Below are 14055 nucleotides of genomic sequence, written 5' to 3'. Positions count from 1 at the left end.
GACTCGGTACTCAGGGCTATCACACAGATAGTTTTTTTTAATCTATGTCCAATAATTCCTCATTGTCTCACCTGCTGTTTATATGTGTAAGGTGATTTCTACTTTGTATCCAGTTTGTAGGTTATCAAAAGTGGTACAAAGATGGGAGGTAGAGGGAGATCCCTAGTGGCCTAGTGGTTAGGATCCCAGGCTTTCACTGCTGTGGCCCAGGTTCAGTCCCTGGTCAGGGAACTGAGATCCCACAAGCCAAGGTGGCCAAAAAAACAAAGATGGGATGTGGTGTCTTCAGGCAGCCTATATACCAGAGCCAGGCAGGCCCTCATCACACTTCCTGATTCCACAACCACCGCTTGAGATGAGACTATTTTCCCATTCCACAGATGAGGACACTGAGGCTCAGAGCATAGTTACTACCCTTCCAGAGTCAGAGAGGAGGTGCATGCAGCAAAGGCCACCAACACCCTGTAGCAAGGGAGTTATGAACCCAGGGCCACCTGGTGCCTCTCACCTCAGCTGCTGAGAGCTGGGGTCTCAGTGGGTGAGGGGGGTACAGTGGGCACTCAGGGTCGGGCACAGGTAGAGTCCTTGTCTCTAGAGGATGTGCAGGCCCAGAGAGATAGGAGTGAGGCTGACGTCCTGCCCACGACCCCCACAGCAGAGCAGCCTGGGAGCTGGAGGGGGAGGGGGCAAGTGGAGGGCCAGCACACCACAGGAATCTGGGTCGTGGTGTCCTGGGTTTTCTCAAGGCTGCACTGTGACGCACAACGTGGCCCTGAGCCGGGAGCCCAGCCCAATCTGTTTGGAGAGGTCAGGGCTGCCGTCGAGAAGCACAGCTCAGCTGTGGGGGTGAGTGGAGTTGGAGAGGAAGGGAGGTTGCCGCCCCTCTGGGTCCCCTGGGATAGAGGAAGCCAGCAAGAGTAAAGCCTGAGGGTGGGTGATCCAGGGCCAGGTCCCTCTCCACCCCTCCAGGGGAGATTTGGCTGGGGGTGGTGGTGGGGCCTGTGGAAGCTCAATAGGGCTAACCTCCGAGGGATGGAGCCTCCAAGAACCCATCAGCCATGTGGCTGATGTAAGGCCTCCCCACTTCAGCAGGAGCCACACTGTCCTTCTCCATTTCTGTTTTTCCCTTCCTCTGGACCTCATCTCTCGTTCTTTGTCAAGGAGGAGGGGTGTTAAGAATAGAACTTTGTTCACCCTCAAGACTCCTGAGTGAGAGGTAATAGAGCATTAGAAAGGGTGAGCCCAATAAGAAGAGGAGCTGATTAGACCCGTGGGGCAGGCCAAGGTCACAGCCCCTTCCCCAGGACTCCCTCCACGCACACGTGCACAGGTGCACACACATGTGCACTCAGGTGCACACACATGCACACTCAGGAGCACACACACTACCAGTCCTCATGCAATTACAAATTACTATTGTTGTTGTTCATTCAGTCATGTCCAACTCTTTTCGACCCCATGGATTGCAGCAAGCCAGGCTTCCCTGTCCTTCACCATCTCCCGGAGCTTTGAACCCATGTCCATCGAGTCGGTGATGCCATCCTGTCCTTCACCATCTCCTGGAGCTTTGAACCCGTGTCCATTGAGTCGGTGATGCCATCCAACCATCTCATCCTCATCCTCTTCTCCTGCCGTCAATCTTTCCCAGCATCAGGGTCTTTTCCAATAAGTCAGTTCTTCGCATCAGGTGGCTAAAATATTAGAGCTTCAGCTTCAGCATCAGTCCTTCCAATGAACGCTCCAGATTGATTTTCTTTAGGACTGAATGGTTTGATCTCCTTGCAGTCCCTTAGACTACAAATTACTGAGTGGACTATAAAAGATCAAAGATTAGGTAGTGGAAATGGGAGAGAGGTTCTCTGCAGATATTAATAGTTCAGCCTGAGTAGAGATGTGAAGGGGGAGATAAGAGTGCTGGAGGGGAATGGCGGGGTTGATGGGCATAAGGGGATGGCTTGTAAGAGGCCTTGAATGCCTAGCCTCAGATTTTGCCTCTAAGTTGAAGTAGGGCAGGAAGAAAGCTGCTCCAAACCGCAGGCACTCATTCTGAACCACAGCCGTGATGATCTCACACTTCCCCATCCGCACACACGTAGACTAAGGTACCCGGACCTCAGCATCTAGCAGGGTTCTTCCCTGCCCAGCGCCTCTCTCGCTGCCCCTCTACCTTGAGCAGCACCTACTGAAGGAGAAGCTGGTGAAGCAGCAATGGGATCAGGCCAGCAGTTTTCTCACTGTGCTAAGCAGGCTGCATGCCCACCTGTCCCAATGCAGGGAGACCTGGGCACTTCTGGCTCCCTGAGGAGCAGGCTGGGGATGCCCTTCTTCCATCTCCATGCCAGGCAGCCTTGGCATCAGGGACAGAGGGTACCCTGGGACCTTGGGACATCATATGGACACCGGTGCCTGTGCTGGCCACAACCCCCATCAGTGCCCCTCAATTTCTGTAGACAGACTCAGCTACTGTCAAGGCAGGATCCCAGTCTTCTTCCCTCTGGGTGAAGCCCCAACCTGCCTCAATCCAGTAGGTGCAAACAGCACAGGTTTTAGCAGGGTCTGGGTGCAAAGGCTCGCTTCACATTTGCAGGCAATGGGAAACGTGAATTAATCTGAGTCTCATAGGATGTTCTGAGGCATCCTTTAGGCCCTCGACAAGGGTCAGCGTGCGGCCTGCTTGCTCTCAGAGGGCCCTACCAGGGAGATAGAGCAGATCTGGCCATTTCTCCCGGGCAGGACTGGATAAGCCTCACAGGGTGGAGAGGCTGCGATCAGGGCCCAGAACCAGGGCCCACAGGGAGCACCCAAAGCTCAGGGCTGGAAAGGACCCCACTATTGCTGAGAACCAGGATGATCTCCAAAGGGGTGGAAATGTGGAGGCTTCCTGTATTTAACTGAAGTTGACCAGGATTTCCTTTCTTTTTTAATTCATTTAACGTTTTTAACTTTTTAATGTGAAGTACAACACCCATTCAAACAAACACGCAAAACATAAAGGTATACAAGGAATGAATCATCGCAAGGTGAACACACACATGTAACCCCCTACAGGTCCTACAGGTCAAGAAGAGCACTCCCAGCACCCCAGAAGCTCCCTCATGCCCTCATCATCTCTCTACCTTCCCGAGGGGATCTAATACCCTGATTTCTAACTCGTCCAAGTATACTTGCTTTTAGAGAAAATCTGTATGGAATTGTAGAGCAGGGGCTTTGTGTCTTTCTTCTTTTGCTCACAGTTAGTTTGAGAGATTCCTCCATGTGGTTTTCCATGACCGCCATTCATTCATTTGTGTTGCTGAGTAGCATCTTACTGTATGACTCTCCCACCATTCTACTGCGATGGGTGCTTGTGTTATTTCCAGCTTAAGATTATTACAAATAATACTACTAGTGATGTTCTTAAACCAGCTTCTTGATGCATTTGCATGTGCATTTTGCGGGGTGGTATATACTCAGGAGTATAATTGCCAGATCATAGGCTATGCAGGCATTCGGCTTCAGTAGGATCCAGTTTCTGAACAGATCTGTAAAAGGATGGTGGCACTTCATGTTCCCCCAGCAGGGACTAAGAGTCCTACTTGTGCTACATCATCACCAATATTTGGTATGCTCGGGGTTGTTTTGTTTTTGTTTTAGTCAGTGTGGCAGCGTATAGCAGAATCTTTTTGGTTTTAAAGGACTAATGAGGGTGGCCACTGATTCCGATGCTTATTGGCTTATTTTGTTGAGGGTCAGTTCAAATCTCTTGCCTGTTATTCTCTTGCATAGTCTGTCTTTCTCTTATTGATTTGTGGGAGTTGCTTTTTTATAATTTTATGTATTTATGTCTTGTGTATTCACTGGCTACGCTGGGTCCTAGTGGCTGTGCAGAGTTGTCTGTAGTTGCTTTCAGCAGGGATGACTATAGTTGTGGTTCATGGGTTCCTCTCTACTGTGGTTTCTCTTGTTGTGGAGCGTGGGCTGTAGGGTGCTTGGGTTTCGGTAGTTGTGGTTCCCGGGATTTAGGGCGCAGGCTCAATAGTTGAGGCTTAGTTGCTCTGCAGCATGTGGGATCTGCCTGGACTAGGGATCAAACCTGTGTCTCCTGCATTGGCAGGTGGATTCTTTACCACCGAACCACCAGAGAAGCCTGGAAGTTGTTTTTATATCCGAATATGAGCTCATCTTTGGTTGTGTTTGTTTCAAGTATCTTCTCCCACTTTTCTTGCGCATTTCACCCTGTTAATAATGTCTTTACATGAATACAATATCTTAATTTAAATGTACCAATTTATCAATCTTTTCCATCCTGATTTGTGCTTTTTTGGCATATCTTGGTTTGGGGTTTTCTTTGTTGTTTTGGGTTTTGTTTTGTTTTTTTGCCACACTGTGTGGCTTGTAGGATCTTAGTTCCCTGACCAGGGATTAAACCTGGGTCCACAGTGGTGAAGGCCAGCATCTCAACCACTGGACCATCAGGGAAGTCTCCCCTTTTTGGAGATATCCTGTTTTGAAATACCTTTCCCTACCCCAAGTTCATAAAGATGTTCTTATCCTCATCTCCTGGAGGCTTTATTGTTTTACCTTTTACACTTAGATCTACAGTCCCTCTGGATTTTTTTGGGGGGGGGGATTTATTTTTAATTATGGTATGTAATAGGAGTCAAGTTTCCCTTCTCTCCAGATAGATATCAATCGATGCAGCACCTTTTATTAAAATGACTGTCCTTTCCCTACCACCCTGTAACACCACCATATGTTAAGGGTCCATATATGCGTGGATCTGTATTCGGGCTCTCTCATGCTTTGGCCTGCTTGTCAGACTTTGCAGTTATATTACCCTGTCTTAATTACTGTAGCTTTATCATAAACCTTGACAGCTGATACAGCAAGTCTTCCCACCTGTTTCTCTTCAAAAGCATTTTGGCGATACTTGTTCTTTTTATTTCTCATAGAACCAGTTCATCTGTTTCTCCACATATACAAGAGGGTTATGATCTTAATTGAAAATACATTGAGTCTATGAATCAGTGTAAGGAAGAACTAACTCCTTAAAGATTTCGTCTTCCACTCTGTGAACATGGTATAGCCCTCAATGTATTTCGGTTTAAATTATTTTTAATTAGATGAATAACATGAATAAATTCTTAGAAAAATGCAGAGATTAAGCAAGTGTTCCTTTTCCTTCCCAAACTGAGCAGTTACTACTGTTACTATACATCTGTATGTATGCTCTCATGCACACATGTACACACATGCATTCACATATACACATACCAGTTGTGGATGTGATCATATTAATTTGCCACATTGCTACTTTTTTTTTTTTTAACTTAAAAATACAGTGTGGACAACTCTGCCTCAGAACAATTGAATCTAGGTCATTCCTTGTAAGTACGGCCTGTATCCAGAGACTGAGCATTTCCTAGAATAAAATCACACATTGCAGTGTGTGGAGCATCCTTGAACTTGTTTTCTTGGACAAGCTGTGTTTTCTCTAAAAGATAATTCTAAATCAAGGAAACCCACTTGGATACTGCCGTAACTGTTCAGAGAAGACATGAGAAGAGCGTGAACTAGGCTAGGGAGGGAAAGGAGAGATGAATTTTCTTTTTCAAAAATATCATGTGATTCCTCTTGACGGTCTGCTGAGCCTCCCACACCCCTGTCCATCAAGGGGCTGCTATACATTGAAGATGTAGAGCACAGCAGGGGAGGGAGCAAGGGAACCCAGGCTGGGGGTAGCAAGGACGAAGAGGAAGGGGTCTGGCCTGTTACCTAAAGCTGGTACTAGAACAGTGATGGGGTGGGATGGGAACTGCTGCCTCCAAGGCCTGCCTGCCTGAGGCAGGGACCCTGAACTCTGACCTTGCAGCAACTCCATGCTCCTCCTGCCAGAGGAACCTGAGGCAGCAAGATGAAGGGGCTTGTCCAAGCTCACTCAGTGAGTCAGTAGCCAAGCTGGGCTTCTGCCTGGGGCCCGACCACAAAGCCCTGAGGGGGTGCAGTCTCTGGGCTGAGTGTCCTAGTTAACGTAGCTGTCTGAGGGCACCAGATGGGCAGATCTACAGGAGCCAAGACCTGAAACTTGACTGGGGCAGGTGCTGGGGAGACGGACCCAGCGCTGGCACCATTCAGAGGCAGTCTAGCCAGAAGGCTAGACAGCAACAGGTGACAAGTGGTATCTGATGAGCCCCTGCTGTCTGGAAACCCTGCCCTGGGAAGCCAGCAGCCCACCATGCAACAGGTTGGAGGCAGTGACTGGGAGCCAGGCCATATCCCCAGTCAGCATGGGGCCCAGGTGGGAGTTGGGGACCGAGCTCTGCTTCCTGAGGACTTGGGAGCCCCTTCCTGGCTGGAATCCCCACCCCCTGCCTGCAAGGCCTGCACAGTCTCAGGAAGGTCACAGGCCACAAGCTCCCCCTGGCCTTGCTTCCCTCCTCCTGCTCCACCCCCAACCTAGCTCCTCCCTCCTCCCCCTCCATGGAACTTTCTGGCTTCACGTTTTGAGTCTCTCTTTTCTATTTTGTTGTACTGTTTATATTTAAGAAGCTACCTTCACAAAAGTGTTTGTAAATAACAGTAGGGAATTTCTGATTATAAAACAAATAGTGTAAATATAACCTATGAATTCTCCTATGTACACACAAGGGTAAACATGAATTTTTTTCACAAGTTGAAATCATAATTCTTTGTAACAATCTGTTTTCATCACTTCTCAAAATATTGTGAAGTTTCCCTATATGGGGCATCGTGACAGGATTGCACAGTGCTTAAGAACAAGGATTCAAGGGCCAGCAGGCCTGGATTTCAGACCCTGACCCTGCCGCTCATTAGTTTTGTGACTGAGCAGGCTACTCACCTCTCTGGGCCTTGTCTTCATCATCAGTAAAATGAGGATGATAAGAGAACCCATCCTCACAGGCTAAATGAAGGAGGCGGGCCTGACCTAGAACATGGTAAATGCTCAATGAACACCAGATATTAGTATTGCTGTGAATCCAATCCTAATGACAGAGCCTGGCATCCTGGCCCCACCTCATACCCTGGATCCTATAGCTGGATCCCAGCGCTGACCCTGAGTCCTTATCTGGGTCTCCCAGGCTTACCTTGGGTCCCTTCAAGACCCCTGGGCTGGTTGGGAGGCTGGTGCCCAGGGGCAGCTCCCAAGGGGCCTTCAGGGAGATTTCAGAGAGAGTCTTCCCTGGGTTCTCAGAGACACAAAGAAGAAGAGGGATTAGAGAAGGAAGAAAGGAGAAAGGAGAAGGTGAGAATGGCCCAAATTTAGCCAGGCCCTGGAGAGCTGGCCCGGAGCTTTTCAAGTCTCCATCGCTCAGGGGCTTCCTCAATGGTGTCTGAGGCCTGGGTCCCCCCTAGAAGGCATCTCATGAAAAGATGTAAGCCCCCAGAAGAGCACATTTACACAGCTGTTCTCACTGACCAGGAGGGGTGAAGACCCTGTCATGACCACCTCTCCAAGGAGTTGCTAAGACTTGAGGGCACAGCTTGGGATTCTCTCTGTTCTTTGGCCTCGGGAGTGACCCGCTGACCTCTAAGTGTGAATGTCGATATTGGGTGGCAGCCACAGTGGGGCTGGGGGTTCAGCTCTGAGCTCCGGGGTCCGCAGGAGATGAACAACTACCGGCGGGCCATGCAGAAGATGGCAGAGGACATCCTGTCACTGCGGAAACAGACCAGCATCCTGGAGGCAGAGAACCGCATGCTGAGAAACCAGCTGGCCCAGAAGGAGGTAGAAGAGGAGTCAGCCAGCCCTGACAAGGCCCAGAACCTGGGTGAGGGCGTGCAGGCCACCTAGGGAACAGGGAGGTGGGGGCCTCTCCCAGGTGTGCGTGCTGCGGGACACAGGCTAACCAATAGGAGTCTGGGGTCTCTTCAGGGAAGGAAATTGAGAGTCCAGTCCTGTCTCAAGCCCCAGGACTGAGAGACATCTGCCCTCCCCACCTGCCCACCCTCAAGTATTCCAATTTGAATAGGGAGGTGCCTCCTCCCTGAGCCAGCTCCTCCACCCCCACTAGCATCCATGAAGCAGAAACTGCTGCTGAGTGAGCTGGACATGAAGAAGCTGAGGGACAAGGTGCAGCGTTTGCAGAATGAACTGATTCTAGTAAGCCAGGGCTCAGAGTGCAGAGGGGAAGGGCGCTCAGGAGGGAGTGTCTAAAAGTAGAAGGGAGAGGGACATAGGGGCCAGGGGGCCAGGGCAGTGGAAGACTGAGCAGAGGGGGCTAGGGTAGACCCTCGGAGCCAGGGGCACCCCTGTTCCCCCTTCTCTCCCCTCTCTTCCCCCGCCCCCCACCATCAGAAGAATGATCGAGAAAAGGAGCTGCTACTCCTACACCAGGCTCAGCAGCCACAGGCTGCACTGCTGAAGCGCTACCAGGACAAGCTGCAGAAGATGAAGGCACTAGAGGAGACCGTGAGGCACCAGGAGAAGGCAGGTGTCAGAAAGGCCAGGTTGCCCGACCTGGCCATTGAGGGGAAGGTGTGGTGCCCCCGGGCCAGCCCAGCCTTTGTGCTCTGCCCTCCAGGTGATCGAGAAGATGGAGCAAGTGCTGCAGGACAAGCTGCGCAAGAGGGGCAAGCCCCTGCAGGACAAGCCGCAGGGAAAGCCCAGCATGCGTGAGTCTGCTCCCCAGCTGTCGTCCCGCCCCTGGAGGCCCTGCCTTCTTGGAGCCTCTGTTTCAGCAGCACCTTCAAACTGCCCAGAGGGTGCTAGTTCCCCATTCATTCAGACACTCAGCACTTTCAGAGGCTCCCTGAACTCTCTTCTCCTGCCAGGGAGCCCCTCAACACAAGGGAGGGGACACAGCATGTGAAACATGCTAGAAAGAGGCTCTGACCTTCCAGAAGCAGCTCTGAGACTGAAGTGAACAGAGATGGGCTACCTGCAAAGTGGGGCTTTTCCAGGCAGCAGTTACCAACTTCTTAACTCCAGGACCCTTCAAATTATAAGTTCATCTCCCTGTATCTTCAAAGAGTCTGCTTCTATAAAATAAACAGAAAAAAAATATTTTGGTGAAGTCCATGATTTGCTTTCTCCATCAATGTTAACCAAAGCCATCCAGAACTGCCCATCCGAGGCAGCTCTGATGAGCAGAAGAGAACCAGGTCACACGGGATCAGGTCAGCCCAAGCAGAGGATTTCTGTGCCACCTCATTGGGGACCCCCGTAAGCCCAGCCCTGTGACAGCCTTCACTGCATGGAGGTGTCAGTGGGGAGGGGGCATTTTTGAAGGCCTTTAACAAACAATGAAAGTTGAGCCCGCCTTTCAGGAACCCTGAGGTTAGCATGAGAGATGGGAAGGCAATCTTGGGAGAGGAAACAGCCAGGCCCTGGCTCAGGGAGTAAGGATGCCAGAAGCAGAGAAAGGAGGAGAGATAGAGATGAGGAGCTGAAACAGACCCAGGAAAAAGGGTGGGGCAGTGATTAGGGAGATCACCCAGGTCAGATTCTAAAGAGCCTAGAACGATGGCCTCTGGAGGCGTGTGGACCTGATCTCACTGGCAGTAGGGAGCCATAGCAGGCTAGGGAGCAGAGGACGAGCAGAAAGAAGGAAAACACTGAGGCAGATTGGACCAGGCACATGGAGGCAGGAAAGCCTATCTCATGCACATCTATGGCCACATTCACAGGCTTCCCCATGCTCTGGGCCTCTGGCCTTCCTCTGGGTCCTACGGGCGAGAATCTGCCTGTTGACGTCTACTCAGTGCTGCTCACGGAAAACTCGAGACTGCGGGCAGAGCTGGATAAGAACCGCCACCAGTCGGCCCCCATCATTCTGCAGCCGCAAGCCCTGCCGGTAAGAGCCACCAGCACAAGCGTGGTCCTGGGCCTGCCTACCCAGGTCACCAGGTGCCCAGAAACCGCTCACCACACAATCCGAGGCGAAGCCCCAGACCAGGAGCTAGGTTTCCCAGGGTCTTCAGTGTGCCTGGAATCTCTGGAGAGTCTCTAGTTCTCGGGCCTTGGCTCTTTTCCCCTGGAGAACACTACGAGTCTGAAAGCTTCACCCTTACCCTCATCTAGTATCCTGGGAGAGCAAGCAAGCCCCTAGCTGACCCCTGAGCCCATTTGCCACTGGCTGGCCTGCAGTGGGCTCCACACAGGGCTCTCAGAACTCCATCCTGGAGCATTTCCTGGGATTAGTACAACCTTGGAGAGACCTTTCCCTGATTCCAGGTGGACCCTGGGAAGTTGGGAGCAAGAGGAGACCTGGCAGAAAGCCTACAAGAGACAGAAGCCCCGGGCCACTCCAGGGGCACCCTGCCCACACAGGTGGGTGTCCTTGGCCCCTCCCTCCTTCCAAGGCTGTTACAGGTGTCCGTGCTTTATGCAAACCCAGAGACTGAACATTTGGAATTACAAGCCAGATGGGCTGGGCACAGCAGAGTTTTTCTCTTCATCCCAGGATTTGCAGGAGGTGAGTTCTGTTTGAAAGCACCCTCGATGTGTGGACATCCAGGTAAAGTGCGGAAGACGGGGAACCCTCACTTTACAAACGGATCCTTTACTTTACAAAGACCCACCCCCCCACCAGCTCAAGATTCCCTTCTGTGCACTAACCTAGTGCTCCCTAGTATTAATACATTTTTTCTTAAAAAGGATTTATTCATTTACTTATGGCTGTGCCGGGTCTTTGTTGCTGTGTGTGGGCTTTCTCCAGCTGCAGTGAGCAAGGGCTACTCTTTGTTGTGGTGCATGGGCTTCTCATTGCCGTGGTTTCTCTTGCTGCAGAGCATGGGCTCTAGGCCCGTGGGCTCAGTATTTGCAGCTCCCAGGCTCTAGAGCGCAGGCTCAATAGTTGTGGCACATGGGCCTAGTTGCTTCCAAGCATGTAGGATCTTTCCAGATCAGGGGTCAAACTCGTGCACCTTGCACTGGCAGGTGGGTTCTTCACCCCTGAGCCACCAGAGAAGCCCTCCCTAGTATATTTTTACATTTTTAATTGATGTACAAAAATTTCATACACTCAAAATACGTGGGGAGAACAGCTGTGAAAAAGCCACATGCTAAGTGTGAAACCCTGGACAGGGGCTTTGGCCCTGAGTCTGAGGTTCTGCCAAGAGTCGGACACGACTGAGAGCACAGCCGGGGCTCTGCACTGGGAGCTGAACTTGGAGCTTGGACCTGGCTGATTTCCCCCTCAGCATCACCTGGCCTCCCGAGCTCACACAGCTGCAGCCCCCGACGGGGACCATGTGCCAATTTCTGCTGTGCCCACAGGATCTCCTTGCCAGTAATTCAGACAAGTTTAACCTCCTGGCCAAGCTGGAACGAGCTCAGAGCCGGATCTTGTCCCTGGAAAGCCAGGTAGGTGAGGCGAAGGGGTCTCACAGGCCAGGGAGGCTCCACGCAGTCAGAGACCTGGCTCCACCTCTATAGTTCAGGAGGGCTGGGGCTCCATGTGTGAGGAGGGTCAACTCCAAGTTCAAGGAGGGTTTGGGTCCATTTGTGGCCGAGTCGGGGCTCTGTGTTTGAAAAGGATCAGGGCTGCATGTGTGAGGAGGGTCAGGACTGAATTCATGACCAGGACTGGGGTTCCCTGTATTTAGATATCAGGACTCCCTATTTAATGACATTTGGGCTCAGTGTGTATGTGTAGGGTCAGCACTCAATCTGCATCCAGGGTCAGGGGTCCATTGTGACCAGGACTGGGGGCTCCCTTTTGTGACCAGGGCCTGGTGTGTGACTGGGGTCAGTGCTCTGTATGAGAGGAGGGTCAAGGCTTCGTGTGTGATCAGGGTGGGGGCTCTGTGTGTGTCGAGGGTTGGTGATGGATGGCTTTATTTCTAATATTTATTATTCAGCTGCTTCGGGCCTCAGCTGCAGCACGGGGTCCTCATTGTGTCATGCGGGATCTTTCCTTGCAGGGCACAGACTCTAGCTGTGGAGAGCATGGACTCAGTAGTTGTGGCACACGAGCTTAGTTGCCCCGAGGCATGTGGGAGCTTAGCTCGCCTGCGTCCCCTGCGTTGCAAAGCAGATTCTCAACTGCTGGATGACACTGGTGTCTCAGTAATCAGTTTTGGTCTAGGGTCTGGACTTCCTGTGTGAGGAGTGTCAGAGCTCAGTGTGTGAAGAAAGTCGGGGTTCCCTTTGTGACCAGGGTCAAGGCTGCACGTTAGAGTAGGCTAGGGCTCAGGTCAGTCTCCATGCGTGACCAGGGTGGGAATGCCCTGTGTGACCAGGGTCAGAGCTCTGTGTGTGTCCAGCACTGCTGATCGGTGTTTGCTAGGGTCGGGACTCCCTGTATGAGGAGGTTGGGACTCCAAGTGTGAAGAGGGTCAAGGCTTGCTTTGTGAGCAGGATTTGTGTTTCAGGACGGTTAGAGCTCTGTGAGAAGAACTGGGGCTCCACCGGTGACCAGGGTCAGGTCTGCATGTCAGAAGAGGGTTGGGGCTCAGGGCGTGAGGAGGGTTGAGGCTCCATGTGTAAAGCCTCGCGGGGGCTCTGTGTGTTTGGAGGGTCAGGTCTCTGTATATGACCAGTGTCGGGGCTCCATATGTGACCAGGATCTGGGCTCAGTGTTTGTCCAGGGTCAGGGCTCTCTGTGTGACCACGTCTGGGCTCAGTGAGGAGGCTCAGGGTTCAGTCTCCATCTGGGGTCAGAGTGCCGTTTGTGACCTGATTTGGGGCTCCTTGTATGAAGGGTCAGGTCTCCATGTGTTTGGAGGGTTGGGGCTCAGTGTGAGGAGGGTGGAGACTCCATGTGTGACCAGGCTCAGGACTCAGTGCTCACCCAGGGTCGGAGCTCCATGAGGAGGGTCAGGGTTCAATCTGTATCCAGGGTCTGGGCTCCATTTAGACCAGGGTCCGAGTGTGATGTATGACTGTGTCCATGCTCCGTGTGTGATCAGGGTGGTGGCTCAGTTTGTGAGGAGGGTCTGGGATCTGTGTGTCAAGAGAGTTGGGGCTCCATTTGTGATCAAGGGGGCTTCCTTGGTGGTGAGACCTGCGTTCAATCCCTGGGTCAGGAAGATCCCCTGGAGAAGGGAACGAACGGCTACCCACTCCAGTATTCTTGCCTGGAGAAATCCATGGACAGAGGAGCCTGGTAGGCTACAGTCCATGGAGCTGCAAAGAGCTGGACACAACTGAGCGACTTTCACTTTCACTTTGTGATCAGGATCAGGGCTCCCTGTGTGACCAGGTTTGGGGCTCAGTGAATGAGGAGTTTGGGGGCTCAACTCGTGACAATGGTAGAGGTGAGACAGGGTTTCCCGTACGTATAAGGAGGGCTGGAGCGCTGTGGTGGAGGATTGGTTGGACTCATTGTAATAGTGTCTGAGCTCAGTCTGCTGGTGGAACTAAGAGAAGATCCATCAGCCACAGTCCAGCTGTCACTTAGTCCCTCTTCACCCACTCTTGTCACCCTGAGGTCTCTAAGGAGGGTAGCTAGCCCACATGACCCAGGGTTTTGCTTTTTCCCCAAAGAGCAGGCTCAGGTAGGTTGTCCTAGCTCTCAGGGAGGGGCCCTGCTGCCTAGTGGTTCTCCATCTATGCCTCTTCATGTCTATAGTTAGAGGACTCAGCTCGGCGCTGGGGACGAGAGAAGCAGGACTTGGCCACACGGCTGCAGGAACAAGAATATGGCTTGCGGCACCCTTCCAACATGGTCGCCACAGACATGCCCGTGAGTGATCCCCATGGGGGAGCTTCTTGGGGCTTGGGTGGTGGGTCTGACAGCCATCCCACCTCCAGAGTCACTGGACCCTGATAAAAACTGTCCAGGGGGTCCTACTTCCTGGCTGGTAGTCAGAAGACCCAGGCTCAGCTTCTGCTCAGTGCCAGCTGAAGCTCTTGCCCCATCTCAATGCCCCGATCTAAGGGGAATAGTGAGTCCTGCCAAGATATGCCCTCCCCTTCAGGTAGTGATGAGTATCACCAATGAGATGGCTGTGGTTGACAGGTTGCCCACAAGGGCATTTCTCGAATGCCCTGGCACTGGCTATACCTTAGGACTGGATTTGCTCATGGGCAGAGTAGCTGTGGCCCCACCCCACCCCACAGTGCCTAAGATTCACCCATGAACAAGCCCTTCTCAGGCAAGTGCAGTGCTG

At 52.0% G+C, this 14055-nt stretch overlaps 1 protein-coding gene across 1 annotated transcript in view; it reads left to right on the top strand.

Annotated features, from left to right (window-relative positions):
• Positions 1-13712, top strand: part of CCDC33 (coiled-coil domain containing 33) — a 138570-nt gene extending 124858 nt beyond the window's left edge. Inside the window, 7 exon segments of the mRNA XM_052659526.1 lie at positions 7604-7769; positions 8013-8101; positions 8297-8428; positions 8523-8604; positions 9619-9794; positions 11219-11305; positions 13515-13712. Of these exon segments, the coding sequence (XP_052515486.1) occupies positions 7604-7769; positions 8013-8101; positions 8297-8428; positions 8523-8604; positions 9619-9794; positions 11219-11305; positions 13515-13712 (930 nt within the window).
• The last annotated feature ends 343 nt before the right edge of the window (positions 13713-14055 follow it).

This window comes from Budorcas taxicolor, chromosome 21, assembly GCF_023091745.1.
Source record: "Budorcas taxicolor isolate Tak-1 chromosome 21, Takin1.1, whole genome shotgun sequence".
In the NCBI taxonomy this organism is placed as follows: domain Eukaryota; kingdom Metazoa; phylum Chordata; class Mammalia; order Artiodactyla; family Bovidae; genus Budorcas; species Budorcas taxicolor.
Note: the sequence above shows the minus strand (reverse complement) of the source record. Positions and strands in the feature narration are given on the sequence as shown.